The following is a 27,373-nucleotide window of genomic DNA, read 5'->3' as shown; positions in this document are numbered from 1 at the left end:
TCTGGCATATCGAGTCGTAGCAGGCTGCCGAAGTAAGCGTTCCAAAGGTACAGCCCTAGGATGGGTCCCGGTGCTACTTTCAACGTGATCTCCGCACTCGTCTGGCACTCCAGCATTTCATAGAACAGGGAGCGTTCTCTCAGATAATTCCTCAACATGAAGACGAAGCCCGGTACATAGAATGAATTTCCTAGTGTACCGAGGAGTCCTACTTTTTGAGATCAACAGTTGCGGGCTTAAGCTCGATAAATTGTATGAATAACCTCCATGATAGCATCCACCGTGGATTTATCTGTTCTAAAACTGAACTATCTTGGGGAGATTGACAGAATGTATAGTTTCGGTGAGTCTGTGGCTTATTAGCCTTGAACATTTTCTCGGCTGTGTCAAAGCCTACAAAGTAAAACTCCTTTCAGATAAACGCTGAATCAACCCAGCTTGTGTAACTTTGCCGGGATGATGTGGGTGCTTTCTTATTAGTGAAAAATGGGCAAAAGAATCCAGAACTCACCACCTGAACATTGACGCGAACGTTCGGTGAGGAATGCTTCTTTCGTAGCCATTACTAGGATTTCTTTTTAATCTGGAATCCAAATGAAGCACGCCTCATTCAACAAACTTAAATTGGAAGTCATCCACAATCAAGATCCGCCGCTCCGCCTTGGGCACGGCAGTGTCCTTTAGAACATGATTCCTGCATTGAAAATCCGGCCTCGTCTTATTCGGTATTAGGTAGACGCTGAAAAACGTTGTTCCTAAACATCTAATCCAAGCAGGGCTATCTTCCCGGTTTTGGGCCCGAACCCGTTCCGCCGTTCCGAACCCAAATACCAGCGGTATCTAATAAGTCGGAACCCCGCTTTCATCAAGGGAAGGGGAGAGAAGGAAGAGTATTGTTAGTTCAAGGAGTCCCCTGATATCCGGCCCCTTCACGGGTGGAGTTCTATCTTCTTTGCTACGAGAAGAACGTATTACACAACGCAACTCCATGTGTCTCCTCAGCATTTCCGCGACACCTCAGCATTTCCACGACCATGTTGTCTGGGGAGAGATCCTCTTTGTTCAAATAGAGCTGCTGACGAATTCCATCCTACTTTCAACAAAAACCCGCAACCTCACTGCAAAACACACAATCAGTAGATCGTGCCTTTCCAGTCTTGTTTAGATAAGACTAAAATTCTCCATGCCCACTTAGGAGCTGGGTAAGGAAATAGTCCGTCTCGCCATGTTTCCGATTCAGCCACACTCCTAAGTTGCTAATAAGCTGCGCAGTCCATCTGCCTCTAATCTCATTTTGTCAAGAGAGTTGCCACTCATCTAGTGTACTTTGCCGTTCTTTGCGAGCAATCACCTACCTTGACTCTTCTCCCTTGCGCTTGTATATGGATTTACGCTCCTTAGCATGAAAGGCAACGGGAATCACTCCCGCGATTACCATCACGGCCGGTTAAAAGACAGTGCGGTAGGCAGATTATACCCGCAAAACTCTCCATTTCTGTACTTTAGCAAGACGCTTACGATATACCTCCTTTCCAACAGCGTTAATCCGCAGCAGGAGACGTCACCTGCTAGAGCTAGAACCTCCAATAACCCCCACAACAGTTGCAGCCTTGTTCGCTGCTGCTTCGATTTGCTCGGAAAAGTTCATCTTTGAGTCAAGAGTCACTCCAAGGTACTTTATCGTTGGTTTTGGTTCGATTATCGACTCGCCGATCGTTATCGGACGCAGGATCAGAATTCTCTTCTTAGTCAGGATGACTACTTCGGTTTTTTCCAGGGCAAGGCTGAAACCATCCGCTTACCCGTCGCATCAATATGCCAAATTTTCTTTTCGCCTGTTCGACAGTGCCTCCAGCAACAATCGCCGTGACATCATCATCTTCTGACATGCCGAGTCTAAACAAACTATGATAAGAAGTGTTCCAGAAGCCCAGATCTAAAATGGATCCCCGCGCTATCCCGATATGACCTGTCCTAGAATGTCTTAAAGGTTCTTCTGACGTCAAGCGTTACGAGGAGCGCCATTCGTCGAGCTCGGCGACTGTGTGCCTCCGAATTGCATGATAGCATCAACTGTGGATCTCCCTGCTGATGAGCTTTTCGAGCACTTTTCCGGCAGTTCCAAGCATACAAATTGGGGGTATGAAGACGGCAATCCAGAGTCCCTCGTTGCTATCAGTGTAAGCCCCGCCCCCTTCCAAAGAGTGGGGAAACTGCCCTCTCCAGGGAAGCGTTGAATATGCCGAGCAGTAGGTCTGGCCGATGTTGTAGCACTAGTTTGTATGCCTCTGCTGGGATGTCATTGGGTCCGGGCGCCTTCTTGTTTTTCATCGAGAGAAAACTGCCTCTTTCAACTCTTTTATAGAGGAAAGTGGGTAGTCCTCGGCGCTCTCCGCATTGCCGACGTCATCCCGTATGGGGTGCGCAGGGAATACCGCCCGGACAGTGAATTTTGCTCCTGCTTGTTGTGCTGTTGAATCTTTTGTTGGGTGATCTATAGTCTGTGATTACAATATATGCCGCTTCCCGGCCGTTTAGATATTGCTTCAAGCGGCGGAATTTGTGACATTCCTTCCACGCAACCGCTCCTTGCTCTATGAAATGCTAGAGGGTCAGAGTTCTTCAATTTCAGCCGTTCACCAATACAAGCTTAACACGCCTCGATGTCCTTATGGGTCGTTGTTATCAGGTCTATAACTGAATTTGCGACAGTGTCAGCTGTAGTGCCATCACCCCCGGCAATTTTAATTTTATTATTATTATTTAATGGCTTGCTCAGCTCTAGTAAGTAGAACTTTTCATTAGCATCATACAAAAACCGGGGTAAAACTTTACAGGGCCATGAGAAAAATCGGTATCCCGACGAAATTTCCAAGATTAACTAGGCTGATATTGACCAATGTGCGAGGCCAGATAAAAGCAGCCGGACCACTCTCGAGATCAACATTAGTAACGCTCTAAGACAGAAGGATGACCTATAATGCATCCTCTTTAACCTGGCCCTAGACAAAGTGATCCGCGATGCCGATATAAATGCGAGAGGCACCATGCTCTTCAAGTCCATCCAACTACTGGCCTAAGCTGTTGATATTGACATTATGGGAAGAACAACCCTAGATGTACAGTCTACTTTCATCCAGATCTAGCAGGCGCGCGAGATCTCAGGCTGCACACTAATGAAGGCAAGACGAACAACTTTGAGATCATTGATAATTTCTCCTATCTAGGACCGAAAATATCAACTGATAACAGCTACGGTGATGAAATCCATGCACGGTTGTTGGCAGGCGACAGCCTACTTCAGCTTGCAAAAACTGTTTCGCTCGAAACATCCCACATATATATATATATATTCCTCGAAGACCTGGGTTCATAGGACGAAAGACAGCTATTAGGGATATCGAATGGTGTACCTTGGCGCAAAAGCGAGATGTCTGGAGTTTCTTACTAAGGCAGGTCTAGACCAGATACCGGTTGTTGCACCATTGATGATGATGATGATTTGTAAACTACCATATATTTGGATGTTCCAAAAATGGCGCTCGTGAAAATTTTTTGTCTTCGATTCTCGAAAGATGTTTGGTACCCTAATATGTGTTAGAACATGAAAGTTTCTTCCAAAAGTCGTACACATGATCTCGTCGGAAATAGTCCAATTGTTGTCACACAGCTAGTTGGTTAATTTGCAGTTCATTGTTGTTGGTAATTTTATGCAAGCTATGGAAGCCGATGTATCGCTTGAGAACGAGCTCCGCTCCTCCAGGTAACATGATTGGGGGGGCGGGGGACATGTTTCAAGGGTTCGTTCTACTGCCTCGTAGAAGGTATCCGTCTTCAACTCTGCAGTCTGTAGGGACGTGAACGGCGTTCTTTTATATTTTCCTTAGTAGGTTTCATTGTTTGTCTGATTAGAAAACCTACTGCGTGCACGTGGTTCACTGGATGGTTGCTATGATATATAGTATGGAGGCTTCCTTTTAGGAAACCCATCCCTGTCCAGCGCATCTCTTGCGACGCGGGATCCTGTCTAGCTGCAAAACAGGTTTCGGTCTATACATGAAGTGCACGTTCCATGAGAAAATACGCAAATTTGTTTGTCCTTTTCCTTTGCTGAGTTCGTTATTGTCTTATCAGTTCAGTTGGAGGCTTCTTCCATAGCTTCGTATCAGATCGCTTTCCATGTAGAATTTTCTTCCCTAATTAACCTCCAACCTGAAGGACCAGTTGCAATAATTTATATCGTTTTTAGGCGCAGGAGACTTGTTTTTATACTTTTCTGCCTACAGCTTCTCGTTAAGCAAAAACTCCCAGTGGTCACCACGTGAAAATGGAGATAGGTTTTAGGAGCGGAGCTGTTGATGTTGTTTCAGTAGCTTTTTCCCTGGTTTTGTGTCTTATTTATATTTCTCGATTGTTCTCCGTCAGGTATGAAAATACAGTTAAATGATTACGTTTATTTATGAGGCGTACCAAATAGTATTTGTTGGACTATGTATATGTCGTTGGCGTCTTAGTAATTGATGACTCTTTCGTGGAGTCTTGTAGCCACCTTTTTCCTTGTTTACGTTTTCATTTAGACGAAAATTAACGTCATTGCTTCATAAGATGCAGTTCACAGCCACTCGCAGAAGGTTTTGTGTGAATTAGATTAAAATGCTTTCACTAATTGGAGTTTAAGTGGAAAATTCGTCATCGTTTCTTTATATTTTCATTACTGGTACTGTTTGATTTTGTCGAGCGATTATTCTTTTCCTACTTGTTTTGCTTGACTCTACTATGCTGAGATATTCAATACTAAAGAAATTTCATGTAACTTTTTTCTCGGTGATGAACTAATACCCTCTTCTTCGTCTTTCTTGCATTTCAGAACTTAAATCTGCCACAGAAAATGATTCAAATCCACTTGTCAGAGTGTAGAGTGTTAACATTTTTAATGAGACCATCTGAAGACTTGTTATCGCCTGCGAATTATTTCTTGGTGCTATATAGATAAAACGCCTGAATATATTAAGTTTATCAGAGGTCTAGTGCATATCACTTTCATGCAATTACAATGGACAGTTTGGTCCCTTTGTGCTCCCTTTCTCCATCAATCCGCCTCTTCGTTTTGAATTGAACGAGAGATCAAATCGTTTCCAATCACGACCGAGTGCACTTCCAAATATGCACTGGGAATCCATTTCAGCATTCAGTTTCAGGACTTGAAGCTAGAAAATCGCACTAGAAAGGGAGACAACTGTTTCCCGAAATGTTGCATTTACCAAATAATATACAGGGTGCGGCAGCATAACTTCCTTTTTTCAAAATTCAATAAAAACTATTGTATGCATCGAAAAATATTTATTTATTTTTTGTAATGTAGGTACATGTCTAAAGTTTTTATTTACATTGTTTTGAAGATCAAATCTGTTAGGTGACGTCCCCCATTCTCCATACATTGCGTAAACCGATTTCTGGCGTTTGTCATGACTCTTGTTAGCATAGCAGGTGTTATGTTGGCAATTTCTTCTTGGATGTTGGTCTTCAAATCTTGTAGGGTTCTTGGACGGTTCACATAAACACGGGATTTCAAAAAACCCCATAGAAAAAAATCACAAGGGGACAGATCGGGAGAGCGTGCCGGCCATTCGAAATCGCCTCTAATTGAGATAAGGCGCTCTGGAAACTGCTCCCTCAAAACAGCCATCGATGCTCTTGAAGTGTGTGCTGTTGCACCGTCTTGTTGGAACCAAGTGTCCCCCAAATCCAAATTTTCTAGCCGTGGGAAAAAAAATTCTGTAGCATGTTTACATACCGGTCCGAATTCACCGTCACTGTAACCTCATTTTCCTCAAAAAACCAGGGACCAATAATTCCAGCTGAGGAAATTGCACACCACACTGTGACTTTGGGTGAATGCAAAGGCTTTTGATGCAATTCTCGAGGGTTGGTGTCAGCCCAGTAGCGCATGTTTTGTTTGTTAACCGACCCACACAAATGAAAATGGGCTTCATCGCTAAAAAAAACAATAGCACCCTCGGGAACGACATAAAGAAGAAGCTCACACGCGTTCATCCGAGAATTGAAGTCACGTTCTGAAAGTTCCTGCACTATCGCCATCTTATAGGGATGAAAATGAAGATCATCACGAAGAATTCTTCTCACAGAACGATCGGATAGTCCAAGGGCAGATGCGTGGTTGCGCGCAGAACGCCGTGGCGATCGCAACATTGATGCTCTCACTGCTTCAATGTGCTTAGGTGATCTAACGGGTCGAGGGACTCCAGTTCTTCCTTTTGTCGCACTTGCAGTTTGTCTGAATGTAGTGACCCATGTAACAATTGATTTGCGGTCTGGGACGGGAGCCAACGGGGCTAAATTAAAGCGATTCCGAAATGCACGCTGTGTTGCAATCACCGAACATCCGCTTGAAAAGTAAACCTCAACGGCAAAGGCACGCTCCTCACTATTCCAACGCATGATGGCGACTGAACAATGTCGGGACAAAACTTTACAGTATCCCCTCTTGAACGAGACGACTAGCGGTCCGCTATGACATCAACTAACTGAGTGGCGCGCATTTTAAAAAAGGAAGTTATGCTGCCGCACCCTGTATTTATGTTTAACCAAAAACAGATTTATTTTTATCTAGTCAATCTTACTATTCTTATTTTTCTCAAGAAGATAATTTGAAGCAGAAAGTTGCTTCCTAAAGCCAAACAATTTTGACCAAAATTACAACACGAGCTTTTCGAAATATTCGTCAAGAATTCTAAAAGTATTCAAAAATATGTTCCCAGTACGTGCTTTTCAAAATCGAGAAATTTTCTTACAGAAATTAGACTCTATATGTTGGAGCATTTATTTGCAAGTAAAGTTGTGAGGCCCGGCCTTCAGTCGACTCCTCTTTGTCCATGAAGGTTAAATCCTCAGTGATTCTGTGGATTAACCAAAATTTCAAAACATTTTAGTGGATTGCTACGAGCTCGGCTTTTAACTTCAAAATGCTTTTTATTGAATTGACGTCATGGAGAAACAATAAAGACCTTTGGAACGACCTCTAGTCGTCGCCCATATTGGGTCTTTACAGTACATAACGAAGTTTCACGAAAGCGTGGAGGCCTCGATGAAGTTACAGTTAATTAAAGCAAGGTCGAACTACCTAAGATGGAACTACCTCTAGTCGTCGCCCATATTGGCTCTTTACAGTACATAACGAAGTTTCACGAAAGCGTGGAGGCCCCGATGAAGTTACAGTTAATTAAAGCAAGGTCGTTACGGAGTATTTAACTCGCAGAATACTCCACATGGGACAAGAAGTCAGTAAACACGACAATTCGGTTGTCTCAGTCTATTGTTTTACAGATATATGTTTCTGAACAAGAGTACAAAAATTCTAGATTGAAATTATAATTTCTCTAGTAATGTGGCACGTTGTCATGCCAGTTTCCAGGTTTAGCTGGTGGTAGCCAGTTCATGGTGTCAACCACTTTAAATCCCAATTTCTCGAACATGTTCAGTGACGGGTAGTTGTCAAACACTACGGGAGCAAAAACATCATATCCAGTTTCGCCAATAGCTTTCGCCATAGCACGAACTATCAAACTTCCAAATCCTTTTCGTTTATGTGATTCTGCAACTTGAAGAGTTCCAAGACTGCCTACTGGAATTCTATCAATTGAAAAAGACATTTTAGATTGAATATCTGAAGGTGGAAATATTCCGAATCTTATCTCACCTGAAACACCATGCAACTAACTCTCCATCAGATGTAAAAGCTCCAACACTAACATTATACTTTGCCAAACGTTGTAAGTATATTAAAGAGCCAGGACGTCTGAAGGGCCACAATGCATTCGCAGTTACTACATCTTCCGCAGTTAGGGGTCTAAGCGTAATACCGTCAGGAGGACTAAAAAGACGAAACTTAAAAATGTGTTCAGCGAATTCTGAATATTTTCATACTTTACGATAAGTTTCGCAGCTTCATCTTGGGGCATCCGAAACCATTTTGTACCCTTTATATAATTAACATCAACGTTGTTTTCCTTAACGAACTTATATATCAGATCGAGCAGTCTTGATCCAATGGAAGCAATGGTGTACCCTTTGCTCCAATCCACAAGAGACAGGGCTTTTACTAGACGAGTGAAATCGGTGCTTCGAGTGTTGGCGTAGAGCGAAATCCAGTCCTATAATGTGAAAATATAGATCGGATTATTTTAGTTATTTAATTCAATTATCGTTAAACAATAGAGAAAGTTTCCTTTTGTGGTTAAACTTTTTCTAGTGAATTGTCGCGTATTTCGGGAACCATTCCCTATTTCTCGCGGTGATTTTATACGGCAAAATGTTAGACCAAAAGGGAACTTTTTCTATGTATTTAATTCGATAGGTTTAAACCTTTCGAAATTTAGATTCCATTCAATGGCTACTCGAGGGTTTATATCTCACCTGCACTGGTGCCAACATTTACGTGTTTGAATTCATCTCTTTTTTTAGTGTCGTCTTATATGAAAAATCTGTAATTATGTACTTGGGGGTGTCAGTTGGGTCTCAAAATTCAAATTCATGGTTTAATTCGCTTCTTTAGTTTAGACTTCCATTTATTCTGCACCCAAATTAAATTCATTGATTCATGAAATAATCCCCCAAAATGCCAGATTAATCCCTCTTATCACAACTAAGGAAGTTGTATAACTAATTTTTCTTTATCTGAGAAATAATTGTGCGAGTTCTTTGTTAAAAGTACTTAATTTCCATGGAAATGGAAAAATCTTGAGATGAACCTTAATATTCGAGCTTAGACTTAAGAGTTCAAACATAATTCAGGTATACTTACCGTAATAATAAAAGTGCCATCGCTCCAGTCACCATTCAGTGATAAAATTCGAATATGAGGAATGTTAGGATCTTTATTGAGCCACCTTACGTATGTATCTACAGTGCCATATCCAATATTATACTTAGGCCAATCTTCACGATAAAGATCTCGCAAACTTGTCAAGTCTTGGATTGGTATATCAACTAATTTATCAGCCATGCTAATCAGTAATTTTTAATGGTTCAATTTATATCACGAAAGACTAACATGTCCACACTAGTGAACGACCGGTGAAATACTGTTGGAATACATCTTACGCTCCTCGAAAGACATCGATTGCAAATTATTGTGGAATAATCACTTCTAGTTTCTTACAAGATAAGTATATTCCCTAATGGAAGTGTGTGATATGCATTTTGGGGAGCTTAAAATATAGCTTTGGAACATATGTGGACTGCCATCAAACGAAGCTTGTAACCGTGGACACAGTGGCTCATTAAACTTTGAGAGATTTAAAGGCTGTGGAAAGATTCAGAAGAGGAATATGCTCAAACTACTCAATAATCACCGTTGTTTCGGCCTGCCTTTTGCTCCCTTACCATCGACTTCGATGTTCAGACCAATCTTGACAAGTGAAATCTCGTTAGCACGAATTGCGTGACCATACAATCGAAGACGCCTCTCTTGCAATTTTTCCACGATCGGTGCAACCTCATAACGATCGCGGATATCCTCATTTGGGATGTGATCAAAACGTGTGACGTCAATAATCCAACGTAACATCTTCGTCTCCTTTACCGGAAGACGCCGTTCATTGTCTTTTATAGTCGGGCAACACTTAGAACCATAAAGAGCAACAGGACGGACGACATTGCGGTAAATTTTAGATTTGAGACGTTTGTTGATACGTCGATCACAAAGAACACCACTTCATCCAGGTTGCGTTAATGCGTGAAGCAATTTCATAACGCATTTCATTGGCTGATATCGTTTACCCGAGGTATTTAAATCGCTCAGTTCTGGGCAGATTACTGCTGCTGATAGTGATTGTGCCTGTTTCATGGGGATCGGTTGTCAAAAATTCAGTTTTGTTTAAATTCAATCTGATACCGTGTTGCATGAGGCGATCATTCCATTTTTTGACAATTTGTTCGAGATCATTTTTGCTATTAGATGCTAGGAAAACACCATCTGCATAAAGCATTGTGTAAGGCGCGTGTAGGGACGTTGGATATCCTGCGTGACGGTGTCCATAACAAGAACAAAGAGGAGTGGTGAGTGGGTGCTTCCTTGATGAACACCAATAGAGAGACGAAGCGGTTTTTTACCCCCGCCATACTTCGAACTTTACTTTCCGGATCGTGGGAGAGCAATTGAATCCAGCGCACAAGTTCTTCTGGCACTAAGTGTTGTCGTATAGCATACCAGATGAGTTCTTGTGACACACGGTCAAATGCTTTCTCTAGATCCAGAAATGCAATGTAAAGAGGGCGATGCTTCTCACAGTGTTTCTCCATGAGTAACCGCGCAGCGTGTATTGCGTCAGTAGTTCCGCAGTTCTTGACAAATCCGGCTTGATTCACGGTTGTTTCAACGATTTCGCGAATACGGTCTTCAAGAATGCGTTCAAAAATCTTCATGGTATGGGAAAGTAACCGGATCGGACGGTAATTTGAACATTCTGCTGGGCTACCTTTCTTTTTCCATATTGGAACAGTGGTACTTTCTTGCCAGTCAGATGGTGTTCTTCCTTCCTGAATAACCCGGTTAAAGAATTCACTGAGCCACAGTGTTGGGTCCCAGCTCTTCGCTTTCCAGAGCTCAGATGCGATGTCGTCAGGTCCTGTGGCTTTTCTCGATTTCATTCGTTTTATTGCCTGCTCAACTTCAGTTGCGCTGACAGGTGGACCTGCTCCAAATGTCGGCAATGATTGTGGAAGTGGAGGATGAGCAAATTCTTCAGTTGAAATCTGTTCGAAGTATTCTCGCCATCTATCCGTTGCGGTTCGACGGTTGGTAAGCAAAGTACCGTTATTGTCATTAATACAACAGAAGTGTTCGATATCCTGTGTACGTTCGTTACGGCTTTTAGCAAGTCGATACAGATCTCTCTCGCCATCCCGAGTGTCCTGTTTATAGTAAAGATCTTTGTAATGGTTCGCTCGGGTGACAGTGATCGCTTTCTTTGCTTCCCGGTTGGCATTCTTGTAAATTCGCCAATTAGCAGGTGTTTTATCGTAGAGAAATTTGTGGTAGAGGCGTTTCTTTTCACGGACCTTCATTTCAACATTACCATTCCAAAGCCAAGTATTTTGGTTGATGTACCGCTTACCCGGCTTGGAGACCCCGAGGGTTGCAGAGGCCGCTTTGTGGATCGTGTCTTTCATTTGGTTCCACGATTCTTCCACATTCGTAATGGTCGGTAATCGTGTGAGTGAGATCATTTCTTCTTTGTGCTCACGAAATCTCCACCATTTAATGCGCCGCGGGCCAATGCGTTCTTCACGCTGTTTTATCGGTGGCTTAATTCGCAGGACGGTAATCAAAGGCCGATGTTGAGGTGCGATGTTCTCATAGGGAAAGGCTTTGCAATCAGTGACAGTGGTAAAATGTTGGCTGAGAATATAGTCGATTTGCGTTTTACTGCTCCCACTATAAAATATAGAGACAGATAGATGAGACAATCATTTGATGAACCATGTATTCATAAGTACAAGGTCATGGGTGTCCACAAAATCGATTATACGCTCGCCACCCTCACTGCGCGCTCCGAATCCCTTTCTCCCATGGAACCTGTTACCGTCTACCTTTTCAGCCACATGAAGGTCGCCGGCAATGATAATATAATGGTCAGCAGGCACGTGACAAGTCTTTTCATTGAGAAGTTGCCAGAAGGCATCTTTCTCGACATCAGGTCGACCTGTCTGTGGTGCGTACGCGGTGAAGAAGTGAATAGTGCGATCAGCTGTTATAATGGGGAGCTTCATCAGCCGATCGTCAAATCATCCGACTTCTTTAATAGTATCACGGAAACCCTCTGAGATGGCAATGCCAACACCATACTGAGTGTGTGGGCTACCAAAATAGAGAAGTTTAAGCCATTTTTACCGCGTTCGCATTGAACGCAGCTTTTGGCACCAGACCAGGGTTTCTTGCAGAGCGCAGATATCAGTACGCCTTTTCCGAAAGGCTCTTGCGAGTTTCTTGGTCTTTCCACTTAGGGTATCAACATTTAGCGTGCCGACACGTATTTGTTTTGTTCATTTTGTTCGGACTAATTTGCTTACGTCCTGACACCGTCCATTTCGCCCATTTCTTGACAGGACCGGGGCCCGCCCTGCCGCGTCAACTGAGGTGGACGTCCTAGCATTTCTAGGAGACTTATGACTCAATCCGATCAACATGTTTGCAACGACATTGTATGAATTTTCCTGGTCGGCCTGTCGTGGGACCTATCACCAAGAGAGATCAGGTAGGATTTAGTATAGTGGAATAACTCCAACCATACTCTATTTATCTCTTTCCCTGCTCTCAGCATTTTATTTTTGTTTTACTGAGGCTAGTACGGAATTCGTTGCCTCAAACCCTCCTCCTTTACCTGAGTTTTTGACCAGCATGATATGTTAATAGCATGGCGGAGTAAATAATGCTAATCTTAAGAATATATAAATCTACCTCTTACAATCATCGACTAATATTCCCTTAAGCAGTGTTATGGGAATCCTTTTCAGCATTCAGTTTCAGGACGGGAAGCTAGAAAATCGCACTAGGAAGGGAGACAACTGTTTCCCGAAATGTTGCATTTACCAAATAATATATTTATGTTTAACCAAAAAAAGATTCATTTTTATCTAGTCAATTTTACTATTCTTATTTTTCTCAAGAAGATAATTTGAAGCAGAAATCTGCCTCCTAAAGCCTAACAATTGTGACCAAAATTACAACACGAGCTTTTTGAAATATTCATCAAGAATTCTAAAAGTATTCAAAAACATGTTTCAAGTACGTGCTTTTCAAAATCGAGAAATTTTCTTACAGAAATTAGACTCTATATGTTGGAGCATTTATTTGCAAGTAAAGTTGTGAGGCCCGGCCTTCAGTCGACTCCTCTTTGTACATGAAGGTTAAATGAAGGATTCTATGGATTAACCAAAATTTCAAAACATTTTAGTGGATTGCTACGAGCTCGACTTTTAACTTCAAAATGCTTTTTATTGAATTGACGTCATGGAGAAATAATAAAGACCTTTGGAACTACCTCTAGTCGTCGCCCATATTGGCTCTTTACAATACATAACGAAGTTTCATGAAAGCGTGGAGGCCCCGATGAAGTTACAGTTAATTAAAGCAAGGTCGTTACGGAGTATCTAAATTTCAGACTACTCCACATGGAGAAAGAAGCTAGTCAACACGACAATTCGGTTGTCTCAGTCTATTGTTTTACTGATATATGTTTCTGAACAGGAGTAAAAAAAATCTAGATAGGAAGTTTTCCAAAATTATAATTTCTCTAGTAATGTGGCACGTTGTCGTGCCAGCATCCGGGTTTAGCTGGTGGTAGCCAGTTCATGGTGTCAACCACTTTAAATCCCAATTTCTCGAACATGTTCAGTGACGGGTAGTTGTCAACCACTACGGGAGCAAAAACATCATATCCAGTTTCGCCAATAGCTTTCGCCATAGCACGAACTATCAAACTTCCAAATCCTTTTCGTTTATGTGATTCGACAACTTGTAGAGTTCCAAGACTACCTACTGGAATTCTATCAATTGAAAAAGACATTTTAGATTCAATATCTGAAGATGTATTATAAATATTCCGAATCTTATCTCACCTGAAACACCATGCAGCCAACTCTCCATCAGTTGTAAAAGCTCCAACACTTATATTATATTTTGCCAAACGTTGCAAGAATATTAAAGAGCCAGGACGTCTGAAGGGCCACAATGCATTCGCAGTTACTACATCTTCCGCAGTTAGGGGTCTAAGTGTAATCGCATCAGGAGGACTGAAAAGACGAAACGTTAAAACGTGTTTAGCGACTTCATAATATTTTCACACTTTACGATAAGTTTCGCAGCTTCATCGTGGGGCATTCGAAACCATTTGGTACCCTTTATATATTTAACACCAATATTTTTTTCCTCAACAAATTTATATATCAGATCGAGCAGCCTTGATCCAATGGAAGCAATGGTGTACCCTTTGCTCCAATCCACCAGAGACAGGGCTTTTACTAGACGAGTGAAATCGGTGCTTCGAGTGTTGGCAAAGAGCGAACTCCAGTCCTATAATGTAAGAATATAGATCGGATTATTTTAGTTGTTAATTTAATTACCGTTAAACAATAGAGGAAGTTTTTTTTTGTGTTGTGAACCGTCTGAGCGGCACGCTCAAGGTCACTCTCCTCTGGGTTCCCGGGCATAGGAACATAGAGGGGAATGAGCGGGCTGACGGATTGGCCAGGCAAGGCTCTGCTCTTGGCAGTCCTTCGGCGAATACAGTCGGTGTTCCTTTGGCGGCTGTCGGGGGCCGAGTCTATTCGCACTACCTAGCAGTCGCGGGCCTGAGATGGCGAAGGCTTACGAGCTGTGCCAAGTCAAGGAGAATTTGGCCCGCTTACAAATAGCCCGATCACGAGAGCTCCTGTGCCAGACGCGTGCAAATGTATTTAAGGTTACGGCGGTCTGCACAGGGCACTGGCCCATAGGGGACCATGCCGCTAGGCTCGGCATACCCTACAACTCGCATTGCCGAAGCTGCGGAGAAGGAAGGGAAACCCTCATGCACTTTCTTTGCGATTGCTCAGCTCTGGCTAGAGTTAGGCTGCGGACACTGGGTAAACCATTCTTTGGGGACCTCAGAGAGATTTCTAGCTGCAGGGTGGGAGAGCTGCTTTCTTTCGTGAATGCTACGGGGTGGCTCTGAATATCCGAGCCGGCTGGACTCTGCTTCCTTGTTCCCATAACAACAGTCACGCTCTTAGGAGTTTGTCGCTTCAAAACGGCGCACCAAGGCGCTAATTGGACTCCTCGGAGCGGCCACTGATACCTGCCTACCTACCCTTCCTTTTGTGGTTAAATTTTTTCTAGTGAGTTGTAGTGTATACAATATTTCGGGAACCGTTCCCTCTTTTTCTCGGTGATTCAATACGATAAAATGTTAGCCCAAAAGGGAACTTTTTCTAAATTTGGATTCCATTCAATGGCTACTAAAGGGTTTATATCTCACCTGCACTGGTGCCAACATTTATGCGTTTTAATTGATCTCTTTTTTAGTCTTGTGTTATGTGAAAAATCTGTAATTATGTACTTGAGGATATCAGTTGGGTCTCAAAATTCGAATTCATCGTCTAATTCGCTTCTTTAGTTTAGACTTCCATTTATTCTGCACCCAAATTAAATTCATTGATTCATGAAATAATCCCCCAAAATGCCAGATTAATCCCTCTTATCACAACTAAGGAAGTTGTATAACTGATTTTTCTTTATCTAAGAAATAATTGTGCGAATTCTATGTTAAAAGTTCTCAACTTCCATGGAAATGGAAAAATCTTGAGATGAACCTTAATTAGTTTCTGAATATTCGAACTTAGACTTAAGAGTTCAAACATAATTTAGGTGTACTTACCGTAATAATAAAAGTGCCATCACTCCAGTCACCATTGAGTGATAAAATTCGAATATGAGGAATGTTAGGATCTTTATTCAGCCACCTTACGTACGTATCTACAGTGCCATATCCAATATTATACTTAGGCCAATCTTCACGATAAAGATCTCGCAAACTTGTCAAGTCTTGAATTGGTATATCAACTAATTTATCAGCCATGGTAATCAGCAACTTTTAATGGTTCAATTTATATCACGAAAGACTAACATGTCCACATTAGTGAACGATCGGCGAAATACTATTGGAACACACCTTACGCCCCTCGAAAGACATCGATTATTGTGGAATAACCACTTCTAGTTTCTTGTAATATGCGTTTCGGGGAGCTTAAAATATAGCTTTGGAGCATATGTGGACGACTATCAAATGAAGCTTATAACCGTGGACACAGTGGAAGATTAAACTTTGTGAGATTTGAATGCTGTGGAAAGATTCATATTGTATAATTTGAAGGACGCACTTGCAACGTTAGGTGAGAATTTCAGAAGAGGAATATACTCAAATAACTCAATAATCATATTAAGGTTCTCCACAGTACTTGCTTCTTTCAGACTGACTAAAAGACTGCCCACTCGCCATTCAAGTTTTTTATTATGTTAATTTCTACTGGTCTCACGGTATGCGAAACATCTTTGCTTTTATAGTATTCGGTGGTTAGGGAAAATTCATTTGGTTGTCTATAGAATTTCCTTTTCCCTATTCATAGTATTTTCATCATTTCCGTAATTCCAATTTTCAATTCTCCTTCCCGAATCCCCAATCCTTCACTTATCTAATTTAAATTGTTAAAGAGTAAAGTCGAAAACGGCATCTGAGCGAAGAAAAAATACGATCGTCTTATTTGCATTCAGATTTACTCCAAACTAAGATAAACAAAAAAGGGTATAATTCGCTGTCGCTTTCTGGTGATGCACTATGACTCTCTCCTTAATTTTCCGAGAAGCTTGCACTCCCGTCCACTGTTCTATGTTACATAGCTCTAGGGCGACCCACTCGTCCGCCGTCCTGGGGGGTTCATTATATTATATAACTAGCAATACAATTGCCACACTTCCTTAAGTTACCTCTGCACTGCCAGTTCCTCTTTCTTATTCAGCAAGCTCACGCGTATCTGGCTTGTAGGCCGACCAAGTTCTTCATTAATTATTGTTTGAATACCTCGTTGGCACGGTGGAGGCATGAATGAGCTAAAGCTTGGGGTTTTCAAGTGACAGTTGAGGTTACTTTTCATGTATTACTTCCATATTGTAGCACAGAGAGAACACTGGCGCAGAACAGATGTTAAATGTTAAGATGCTAAAGTTAAAATAGATGTATTTTCAGATTTTGATCAAAACAACGTTGTTAATGCGTCGAACAACATCAAGTTTGTTGTCGCCGTCCCCCAGTAGTATTTAGAACATGAAGCTGGACCTTGCTTTTTATGGCTAAAATTAATTCCAACTTTTTTTTGTTGCTATTGAGTGAAAAACAGATTATGACTCAAAATGTGTGTAAAGTGCCACGGATATCGCCCTGAAAACCTATCCAATCGAAAAATTAGACAAAAGTAACAAGGATGCAGCTGAACGTAGTGTTGTTCTCAGCTCCCTCCATATTTTTGACCATTTCTCAAAAACCGATCGACCGAATTGAATGAAATTTTGAAGTTCATCAAAACATTGATGAGAAGTATTTCCAAAGGAAATCAGCTTTATTGCCATTGACGGGCTTCAAGCAGATGAGTAGTCTAAACGCCACATTGCTAGAGTCAATTCGGCCGAAATCACAAGGTGGTCAACTACTATGTGAAAACCGTGACGTCTTCAATACAGGAAAGAAACGTGTCACGAAAAGCAAATTCTCGCCCACTGTCCTAAGTTAAATCTGTCGTTTGACAACTCAACGCGCACAGGTCTCTCCATCATAGAATATTTAAACATTACAGTCACGTCCGTTAAATAATTTTTACTCAGCTGCATATTTGTTCCGCATAACTGAAGTCCACACCGCTTCTAAAGGCAATTTATTAAAAAAAATTTTTTTCGCGCTTGTGATAAACAACAATGCATGAACGTGGAACATTGTAAGTGTAGTAGCTATTTTTTGATACGTTTTGTACTATGAATTGCTTCAGGTGTTATCCAGTGACCAAAAGAAGTTCTTACTAGACGGTTTAGGCGGCTTCAATCACTACTGGCGGGGTTTGAGAAATGATCCTCCGTATTTCTGGCGACGCAAATTTAGTGTTTGTTCGGTAGTTGTGTAAGCTTGTTTTGGGCAGATAATTAAGATAGAGTGAGTTTGCCCATCGACAAAAGTAGACTCAGCCGAATATAAAGGCATTTTTACGGATCGACTGTTGCTTTTTTTTTCAACGTATTAAACTTACCCAGGACAGTGTGTCGATCCATTTAAGACGGAGGATACATAGTCAGCTTAACGTGAATTGTAATGATACGCTCGACTGGGTTGCATGGTGCGATCTGTTCTAACTCTCTAGACTGACTCCGTAGGCGGTCCTCCGGCTCTTGTATGCCCTGCGGAACATTTCAGAAAGGCATGTAAACACTTTACTAGGAAACTACTTGGGTCTTTGACAAGATCTCCTTACTACCATTAGAGTCATCTGTTAATAATTATCCTAAGTAAATATTCGCCCTACTGTTATATAATTTTCCCAAAGTGATTTTTGTCACAATATTTAATAAATGTAATGAAACTTAGTTTTATTCTCTACCTACTAATCCAAAAATAATAGTACTACTCAAAATGTCCACCGTTTGCATTTACTCACTTCTCTTAATGTTCGGACCACTCGTCTATCGCCGCATGCACTACTTCTAGCAATACTGAGGCACCAGATCAGTCAGATGGAGATTGTTTGGTTTTGTTGGTGTTTATCTTCGGTTCAACTCTGTTTGCCTTCTTTTTTGGACCCAGGGCTTTTTGGCCAAGGTCCATGAATCAGTGAGAAATCAAGCAGATGTGGTCGGCATAGCCGCGTGTTCGAGGAAAGATTTCGTAGTGCATTGGCTCATTCAAAACGGATGCCCTTCGGAATCTTAACGATCACCTCACTGAAAAAGATGCCGTAGACTGTAGGGGCTTCACAGAATAGTTCCGCAGGGAAATCCTCAATACCGGCGACTTTACTTCGTTTGAGTGTGTTGACGGCAATGATGATTTCATTTCTGTTCGATGGAGCTGCCCACATTCGCATGTTACCAGATGTTTTATGATGCAGAATCGTGGTGAAGTGCTCTTTCCACCTTGTCAGCCGCACATCATCATAAATGAGAAGCCCACCGTTAATATCCCTCATAAGACAATCAAAATGCTTACGATCACTTGTAAGGTCTTTCGTTATACAGTATATGGGAGTGAAATCATTGTTATTTGCGGTAGACTGTGCTTCCCTCATCTGAGCAATAGTGGAATTCCTTTTGTCACGGTGCACACTACGTTAAACTTCTTGCCCTTCTTCATGTTAAAGGAGCTTAGTGTGTTGCACTAACCTCCGCTCCTAGCCAATAACAAACAAATGACGATTCGCCTCCACGTTTATGCGCTCAACCAGGTCTGGTAACGTCCATTGACAGGCTTATGCACTGGTAAGGTATTATCAGAACCCACCTTGACCTTCAAATCTCCCATCACGATCATAATGTTACCCTTAGGAAGCCTTCCCTAGAGTGGTAGTCTCTGTTTTACTATTATACTATTACTATAATATTGAGTCGTTTCTTATTCTGGGCCGAAATTTTGCAGTCAGTGTCCGGTCTGATTTCGGATTCACGATCACAATGGCACTTTCAGGAAGCCTTTGAACTGCATGTAATTGCTAATAGAAAGCTTCCCTCCGATTATATCCTTTGGTGCGTAGCTTTATGTAATTGTTATTCTTATGCGTTCTCTTGATCTGGCTTAACCTGGGCCAGATCAAGAGAACATCCCTTACGTTAGCCAAGAGTCAATCCGACACCGAATTGGCGTCTGCTACCATTTGGCTCAACAAACTTCGCATCACTCGCTATTTTGACAATCAAATCGCAGCCGAGGCATGCAATTATCTAATTTTTTACGACAGGGAGCCTGGGTCCTGATATCGAAATGAGGCAATAGTGAGACAATCCTGTTCCGAGGATCTAGTTGCGATGAACTTAAAATACCAGGTAAATGACAAGAGGAGAAACGTCATTGTTGCGTCTGCTTACTTATTCTATGAGTCTTTTTGTCCTCCGGCGACGCAAGAACTAGCGTATGCAGAAACAAGTAGCCTTGAACTCTCGATAGGTTGTGATGCAAATGATCAGCACATTTGTTGGCCCAGTAGCAAATGTAATCCTAGAGGAGAGAACCTTTGATTCGATCACTTCGACTGATGAAAAAATCAAGTAGTTGACCTAACAATCTGCACTTCAAAGTTGTAAGACTTGATTAGAGACTGTTACTTAAAATTTAGTCTGACTATTGCAGGCGAACAAAATCCAAGGAAAACGGACTGGATAAAGTTCAGTGAATTTCTTAGTAACAATGTGTAGCTTCCTAGGCGACTAAGGACTACTCATGGATGTGTTAATCAGAAAGAAGAAGTGCTAATCGGTTACTCACATATTGAAAAAAGGCGACGATGCCTTCATTGCGGGTTTCTGTCCCAAGATGGCCAACGAATAGATCACCCTAGAGTTAAATGGAGCAGAATTGTTGGGGGGAGCACGTTTCTGGGAAATTCTGATTTGAGCTGAAACACATTTTGGCGAATCGGGAGCATTGTGTGGTGGTTTCATTGTTTTCAAAGGGTCAGTATATCGTAAGATTTATGGTCATCTACAAGTCATCCCTTCTATAAAATTCCCCAATACGTTGGGCATTTTTGGATCTTTAATGTTGGTCTAGTGTGTCACATTTAGAACCATCATTTTGGTTTCCCATTGCTCTGTTTGATCATCCATCTGCCTCCTTGTATTGAAATGAATCAACCAATCCCAGCCGAGTGTCCTAATAATTATGCCTGGACAGGTGATTGCTCCTCAGGATAGGACAAGTTTTCGCCCTGTTGACTGGCAGCCACATAACTTACGCTTTCCGTTGAATGTTTTTTTTTATCTATGATAATATAAGCAAGTCAAAATATCTGATTATTAGATGATGTTAATCTTAAGAACATATAAATCTATTGGTGCTCACAATATAGTCGATTTGATTCCTTACAATCACCGACACATATCCCTTTAAATATGCAAACAAAATGTTGGGAGAATCCATTTTTACATTCAGTTTTATCAATACGGGAGGCTGGAAACTCGCAATCTTTTATCTTTTATTGTTCATAAGAGGAAAATCTGAAACGAAAAGCTGACTCCTATAACTAAATGATTGCGACCACAAACGCAACACGAGCTTTTCGAAGTATTCATCAAGAGTTCTAAAAATATGCAAAAAGAATTTATATTCGCAGTATGTGCTTTTCAAAATTAAATTTTTTTTTTAACAGATGCCATTATTAGACACTGTATATGCAAGTCAAAGTTGCGTGCTATGAGAGGCCCCGTCTTCAGTCGACTTCGCTCCTGCTTTGTCTATGAAGGCTAACTTCCTAATGATTCCATGGATTAATAAAATTTCAGAACCCAGGATCTATCTTTAATAAGCAGTAATCTCAGACAATCTAATGCAACCCCTACTGGCTCAGATGTCAGAAGCTAACTTGCAAATGCTTTTTATTGAATTGAGGTCATGCAGAAACAATAAAAACCTTTGGAATTATCTCCAGTTGCCGCACATACTGGCTCTGCATAGTGAGTAGTAAAGTTTCGGGAAGACGGGGAGGCCCCGATGAGATTACAATTAACTAAAGCAAGGTCGTTACGGAGTAACTAACTCACAGATTACTCCACATGGGGCATGAGCATTATGTAAATATATATACACAGAGTAAGTAAATAGATGCGATAAATCTGTTGTCTCAGTCTATTGTTCTACACATACACGTATTTGAACAGGGGTGCAAAAATTTCAGATAGATAATTCCTCTAAATAATAATAATTTTCTAGTAGTGTTGCTCGTTGTCGTCCCAGTCCCCGGGTGTAGTTGGCGGTAGCCAGTTCATGGTATCAACCACTTTGAATCCCAATTTCTCGAACATGTTCAGTGACGGATAATTGCCAACGACTACGGGCGCAAAGACATCATATCCAGTTTCGCCAATAGCTTTTGCCATAGCACGAACTATCAAACTGCCAAGTCCTTTTCGTTTATGTGATTCCACTACTTCAAGAGTTCCAAGACTACCTACTGGAATTCTATCAAATGAAGAGGAAATTTTAGATATTGAATATCTGCAGATACAAACATTTTAAGTTTTGTCTCACCTGAAACACCATGCAACTAACTCTCCATCCGATGTAAAGGCTCCAACACTAACATTATACTTTGCCATACGTTTTAAAAATATTGAAGAGCCAGGATATCTGAAGGGCCATAAGGCATTGGCAGTTGCTACATCCTCCGCAGTTAGGGGTCTAAGTATAATCCCATCAGGAGGACTGAAAAGACGAGACGTTAAAATGTGTTCAGCGAATTCTGAATATTTTCATACTTTACGATAAGTTTCGCAGCTTCATCGTGGGGCATCCGAAACCATTTTGTACCCTTTATATAATTAACATCAACGTTGTTTTCCTTAACGAACTTATATATCAGATCCAGTAGCCTTGATCCTATGGAAGCAATAGTGTACCCTTTGCTCCAATCTATAAGAGACAGGGCTTTTTCTAGACGAGTGAAATCGGTGCTACGTGTGTTGGCGAAGAGCATATTCCAGTCCTACAATGTAAAAGTATAGATCGGATTATTTTAGTTATTCAATTTGGTTATTCTTAAGTATAGAGTTTGTTAGCCAATTTTTCCTTTTTTGATCAAAATTTTCTAGCGAATTGTGGCGTACACACTCTTTCAGGAACAATTTCCTTTTTCTCACGGTGATTCATAAGATAAACACTTAACTCAAAAGGGAATCTTTTCTATTATTTAATTTGATTTATATATCTTTCAAAAATGATGCCTTTCAGCTGTACCTTACAATAAAATCTTATTCGTTTCCTTAGCTTAGATTTCCATTTATCAAGTACCCAAATTTGAATTAATTGATTCCCCCCACAACTCCCCAAAATGCCAGATTAATGCCTCTTATCACAATTAAGGAAATTGTATAACTGATTTTTCCTTATCTGAGAAGTAATTATGCGAATTCTATGTCAAAAGTATTCAGTTTCCATCGAAATGAAAAAATCTTGAGATGAACCTTAATTAGTCTCCGAATATATGAACTTAGACTTAAGAGTTCAAACATAATTCAGGTGTACTTACCGTAATAATAAAAGTGCCATCGCTCCAGTCACCATTCAATGATAAAATTCGAATATGAGGAATGTTAGGGTCTTTATTCAGCCACCTCACGTATGTGTCTACAGTGCCATATCCAATACTATACTTAGGCCAATCCTCACGATAAAGATCTCGCAGACTTGTCAAGTCTTGGATTGGTATATCAACTAATTTATCAGCCATGCTAATCAGCAATTTCTTATGGTTTAAATAATATCACGAAAGATAAACAGGTCCACACAAGTGAACGACCGGTGAAATACTAATGGAGCACATTTCATTCTTCTCGAAAGACGGCGATAGTAAATTATTTTGGAATAAGCCCATTTAGTTTGTTACGAGATAAGTCCATTCTCAGATGGAAGCTTGTGATATGAATTTCAGGGAGCTTGAAATATAGCTTTGGAATAGATATCGTCTGCTATTCATTCTAACAAATAGAGCTTGGGCACAGTAAAAAAGGCGAAGGAATGATGTGAAGAATCAAAAGCATTCATAAAATGAGCTTGAAAACACATAAGCACATTGAATAAATTCACACATTACGCGCACTGTGCCATTCTCAACTTTGTGAAATTCAAAGATCGCGGAAAGATTCATATAATTTGAAGAACGCACTCTCAACATTAGATACAGCGTTAGACAACGAGTAGTGAGCAGTTCAGAAGAGAATTGAAAATTTTCCAAAGCTCGATATTTTCTAATCAATGTGTTCATTTTGCTCAAATGGTCAACAATCAGTTAGACTTGCTACTTTCTAGTCTCTTCCAAATTCAGCAAGAATTTAAGGAGAATAAGCACGCGTTCGTAAGTTTTTTTTGGGAGGAGGGTAGGTGAATACGTTTACACATGGAATGTTGGTCTCCCGCAATAGTACGTGCTCAGACTACCAACTGAACACCTAACTGTCATCAGAGAACTAGCCTGGAACTGTTTGACACATTACTTTGGGCTAGCGCTCCCGTTCTGCCGGCTTAGGGAGCTTTCAAGTCAGGGAATTCTTTTCATCAACAGGAGAGGGGAAGAGAAAGGAAGTTTTCAGTTCAGGGAACTCCTTGCCATTCGGTCTTCGATCAAACATAATCCGCAACCAGGCACCATCTATTACCGCTACACAGCATGTCTCTGACAATGTTGTCTGGAGAAAGCTCCCCTATAGCTGCATAAAGTTACTGACGGAAGACGTCCCACCTTTCGCAAGAGAAAAAGGTGTGCACGATGTCGTCCACCACTCCATTGCGGAACACATAATCAGGAGACCGTACCTTCCCAATCTTATGCGGTTAAAAGTTGGGTAAGGAATTCGAGTCAACCACGGATCTTAATTGTCGATGAGCGGCGCAGTTTATTCGCCTCTTGCTCATTTTGCTAAGAGAGTGTTGACGTTCATCACGGACAACTTCTCCTCTTAAATTTTCGCCATTGCGGCTGTAGATAGCTTTACGTTCCTTACCAAGAAGGGCAATGGTGCGATAGACAGACCCCACTCGCAAAACTTCCCGTCTCGGCACTTGTCAAGGGCGTCAACTGATACCTCCGCGCCGTAGAGCAGAATGGACTGCGTTGAAGACGTTTCCTGGTAGATGTAGGACCCCCAACATTCGCCATTAGCCGACTCAAGGCCGAGACTCCAGCTGCAGCCTTGTCCGTTGCTACTTTGGTTTGCTCGAAGAAGCTGACCTTCGAGTCGAGCATTAAACCAAGGTATTTAGCCGCTGTTTTTGACTCTATAGTAAACCCGCCGATCGATATGAGACGCAGGGTCGGGATCTCCTTTTGGGTCAAGATGACTACTTCTGTTTTTTTCCATTCGCATTCCTTAACAACGTACAAGTTGTCCCATGTCTTGCTGTGTCCTTCCTCTATGATGTGCTGTGCTACCATCGATTTCAGCGAATCGCTCTTTCTCTTCCTTTTCCTGACCACTTCTGCTCTTCAAGTTTGTTTCAACTTCCGGTCCTTGTGGCCTAGTTTTGATTTGGTGGATCCTATTCGATGGCATCATGCCGATATTCAACCCTATGATCGTTCTTTCAAACTTTAACAAAGCCGCTGAGAGTGTGATCGCTGTTCTTCACTTCCGTGTAACTGTTTGAGGGATATCAGCGCCCGCATTTCGCAGTGTTTCACCTTTTTTCCCACGAGCATTTTGATGACCGATGGCCGTTCTTAACACATATTCTGTGTTTGTTTTTTTTCAGCCGACTTTAAACTCAACACAAAGTTATGCACTTCGCTGAATGTAAATTGTTTCACAGATCACACGTTCTTACCGAATTTCGCGACAATTGTTTTAGCAGTTTTTCGAGAAAATGCGATGGGACAGGGAGACACCGAACTAATTTTAATAGGGTTCTATTTTTCATCTCCAAAGCCAAACTATGATTCCTGTGATTAAGGAATATTGCCTCTTTTTAATATTTGAACAGCGTTAAAAGTGTATTTCATTGTATCTCATTTATGCATATGATGTTCTTCATGTTGCCTTGTTCATAGGGCGACGCATTAACAGCCCTAAATTCGCTTTTGCTGCCTTGTATAAAATCTGGAAATGCTATTATCTCAAACCAGGATCAAATTCTTTTCTAGTGAAAGGCGACCTCCACTTCTATTCAAAAGCTCGAAACGTTAATCAACATCTGTCTGCGTTGTATTATCGGAGTACGCTGGACTGACATTATTTCAAACGAATAATTTGGTCGGTGCGCAATGTGATCGAACACCCGAAGTGGCAGTGGATACTCAAGACATTAAGGAGGACCAACAATTGTATTGTTGGCTACACCATGCAGTCGAATCCACTCTCCTACGATAGCCGAAGAGTGAATCGCCCCAACGGTGCTTGGCGCAGGCTTCTCAGGAAGTCGTGGGGGAGCTGAAGCGCATTTCAGGTAACCGCTAACGATAGTGCGTGGACACCGACGCCACGTAAGGAAATCCAGACACCCCGGTTTTGCGCCGAGATCCACAAACTCGACATCCCTAAAAGTTGCCAGGCATCCTGAACTACGCCATCGCTCCATGTCATTCAGGGACTACTAGTCTTCTTTTTCTACCATATATATTGCCCTTATAGACTTTTCGGGCTGGATCATTTGAGGAATACATAAGGACTGGCAACCTATGATGTCACGTTTCGAGCTTTGTAAGCTGAAATAGGCTCTATTGACTGCCGACACCCGTGCGCGAATTTCACCGTCGTAGCTGTTATCGTTTGTAATTTTCGACCCTAGATAGGAGAAATTATCAACGGTCTCAAAGTTGTAGTCTCCTATCTTTATTCTTCCCGTTTAACCAGTGCAGTTTGACATTGTTGGTTTTTGGTACTGACGTTGCCACCATATTTTTTTTCTTGCCTTCATTGATGTGCAGCCCAAGATCTCGCACCGCCTGCTCGATCTGGATGAACGCAGTTTGTACGTCTCGGGTGGTTCTTCCCATGATGTCGATATCATCAGCATAGGCCAGTAGTTGGGTGGACTTAAAGAGGATCGTACCTCTTGCATTTATCCCAGCATCATGGATCACTTTCTCCAGGACCAGGTTAAAGAGGACGCATGAGAGAGCATCCCCTTGTCTTAGACCGTTGTTGATGTCGAATGGCCTCGATACTGACCCTGCTGCTTTTATTTAGCCTCGCACAATTTTTATAATTTCGTTGGGATACCGAATTCTCTGATGGCCGTGTACAGTTTTAGCCTGGCTATGCTATCATGGGCGGCTTCAAAGTCGATGAAAAGATGGTGCAAATGATTGTCATATTTTAGCAGTTTTTCCATCATTTGATGCAGAGAGAAAGTCTGATCTGTTGCTGATTTGCCTGGAGTGAAGCCTCTTTGGTATGGGTCAATGATGTTCTGAGCGTATGGGGCTAGCAAGATAGCGGAGAATATTTGATAGATAGTACTCAGTACTGCCAGCCGTTAGGCATTGATTCGTTGTCCCACACCTTGAGCATCAGTTGATGACCCGCTTGGTGTAGTTGGTCACCTCCATATTTAACCAATCGGCTCCTGCTGCCTTATGAATTTTAAGCCGATGAATTGCTGGGAACGTTTCCATCAGCAGCATTTGTCCCTCGTCTTCAGCTGGTGGGACCTATAATTCGCCGATATTTTGGTTGTTGAGCAGTTCATCAAAATAATTAACCTATCCCTCCAATCTGCCTATTCTCTCGGAAATCAGATTTCCTTTTTTGTCGAGGTGTATAAGCCTTCATTCTGTTGACTTGTTGGTAAAACTTCGGCGCCAGGTGCGGTTGCTCCCTGTATTTTTGGAGTTCACAGACTTGTTGGTTCTTCCAGGCTTCCTTTTTCCGTCTATGAAGCCGAAGTTTTGTTTTAAAGTCGGTAAAACGTTTACCGAAATGTTTCAATTGATGCAACACGTTTACGTTGATGATTGTCTATCCTGTGGAAGAGTTCATGAGTGGTACACGCGTTTTTAGAACTTTCGTGAAGACATCAATGACAACCCTCGTGTTGGCCAGGCGAAATTCATGATTACGCCAGCGAGCATCGAAAAAGTG

At 41.6% G+C, this 27,373-nt stretch overlaps 4 protein-coding genes across 5 annotated transcripts in view; 1 reads left to right on the top strand and 3 right to left on the bottom strand.

Moving 5' to 3' along the window:
* Positions 1 to 27,373, top strand: part of LOC119659191 (G-patch domain and KOW motifs-containing protein) — a 32,184-nt gene that overhangs the window by 2,059 nt on the left and 2,752 nt on the right. The window lies entirely within an intron of this gene.
* Positions 7,210 to 9,146, bottom strand: LOC119659195. 2 transcript variants are annotated; one of them, XM_038067157.1, is made up of 5 exons: positions 8,822 to 8,955; positions 8,434 to 8,501; positions 7,945 to 8,171; positions 7,718 to 7,891; positions 7,210 to 7,650 (listed from the first exon to the last, which is right to left on the bottom strand). In XM_038067157.1, exons 2-5 carry the CDS (start codon positions 8,449 to 8,451, stop codon positions 7,398 to 7,400), a joined length of 672 nt encoding a protein of 223 aa, XP_037923085.1. In that variant the 5' UTR covers positions 8,452 to 8,501; positions 8,822 to 8,955; the 3' UTR covers positions 7,210 to 7,397. The 2 variants fall into 2 exon arrangements, with proteins under 2 accessions (XP_037923085.1, XP_037923083.1); XM_038067155.1 differs by lacking the exon at positions 8,434 to 8,501 and having other exon boundaries at positions 7,216 to 7,650; positions 8,822 to 9,146.
* Positions 12,666 to 15,718, bottom strand: LOC119659194. Its single transcript, XM_038067154.1, has 4 exons — positions 15,435 to 15,718; positions 13,866 to 14,092; positions 13,639 to 13,812; positions 12,666 to 13,566 (listed from the first exon to the last, which is right to left on the bottom strand). The coding sequence occupies exons 1-4, from the start codon at positions 15,633 to 15,635 to the stop codon at positions 13,314 to 13,316; spliced, it is 855 nt and encodes a 284-aa protein (XP_037923082.1). The 5' UTR covers positions 15,636 to 15,718; the 3' UTR covers positions 12,666 to 13,313.
* Positions 21,415 to 23,197, bottom strand: LOC119659193. Its single transcript, XM_038067153.1, has 4 exons — positions 22,828 to 23,197; positions 22,058 to 22,284; positions 21,831 to 22,004; positions 21,415 to 21,761 (listed from the first exon to the last, which is right to left on the bottom strand). The coding sequence occupies exons 1-4, from the start codon at positions 23,026 to 23,028 to the stop codon at positions 21,509 to 21,511; spliced, it is 855 nt and encodes a 284-aa protein (XP_037923081.1). The 5' UTR covers positions 23,029 to 23,197; the 3' UTR covers positions 21,415 to 21,508.

This window comes from Hermetia illucens, chromosome 6 (genome assembly GCF_905115235.1).
Source record: "Hermetia illucens chromosome 6, iHerIll2.2.curated.20191125, whole genome shotgun sequence".
In the NCBI taxonomy this organism is placed as follows: Eukaryota; Metazoa; Arthropoda; class Insecta; order Diptera; family Stratiomyidae; genus Hermetia; species Hermetia illucens.
This window is presented reverse-complemented; position numbering and strand designations above follow the sequence as displayed.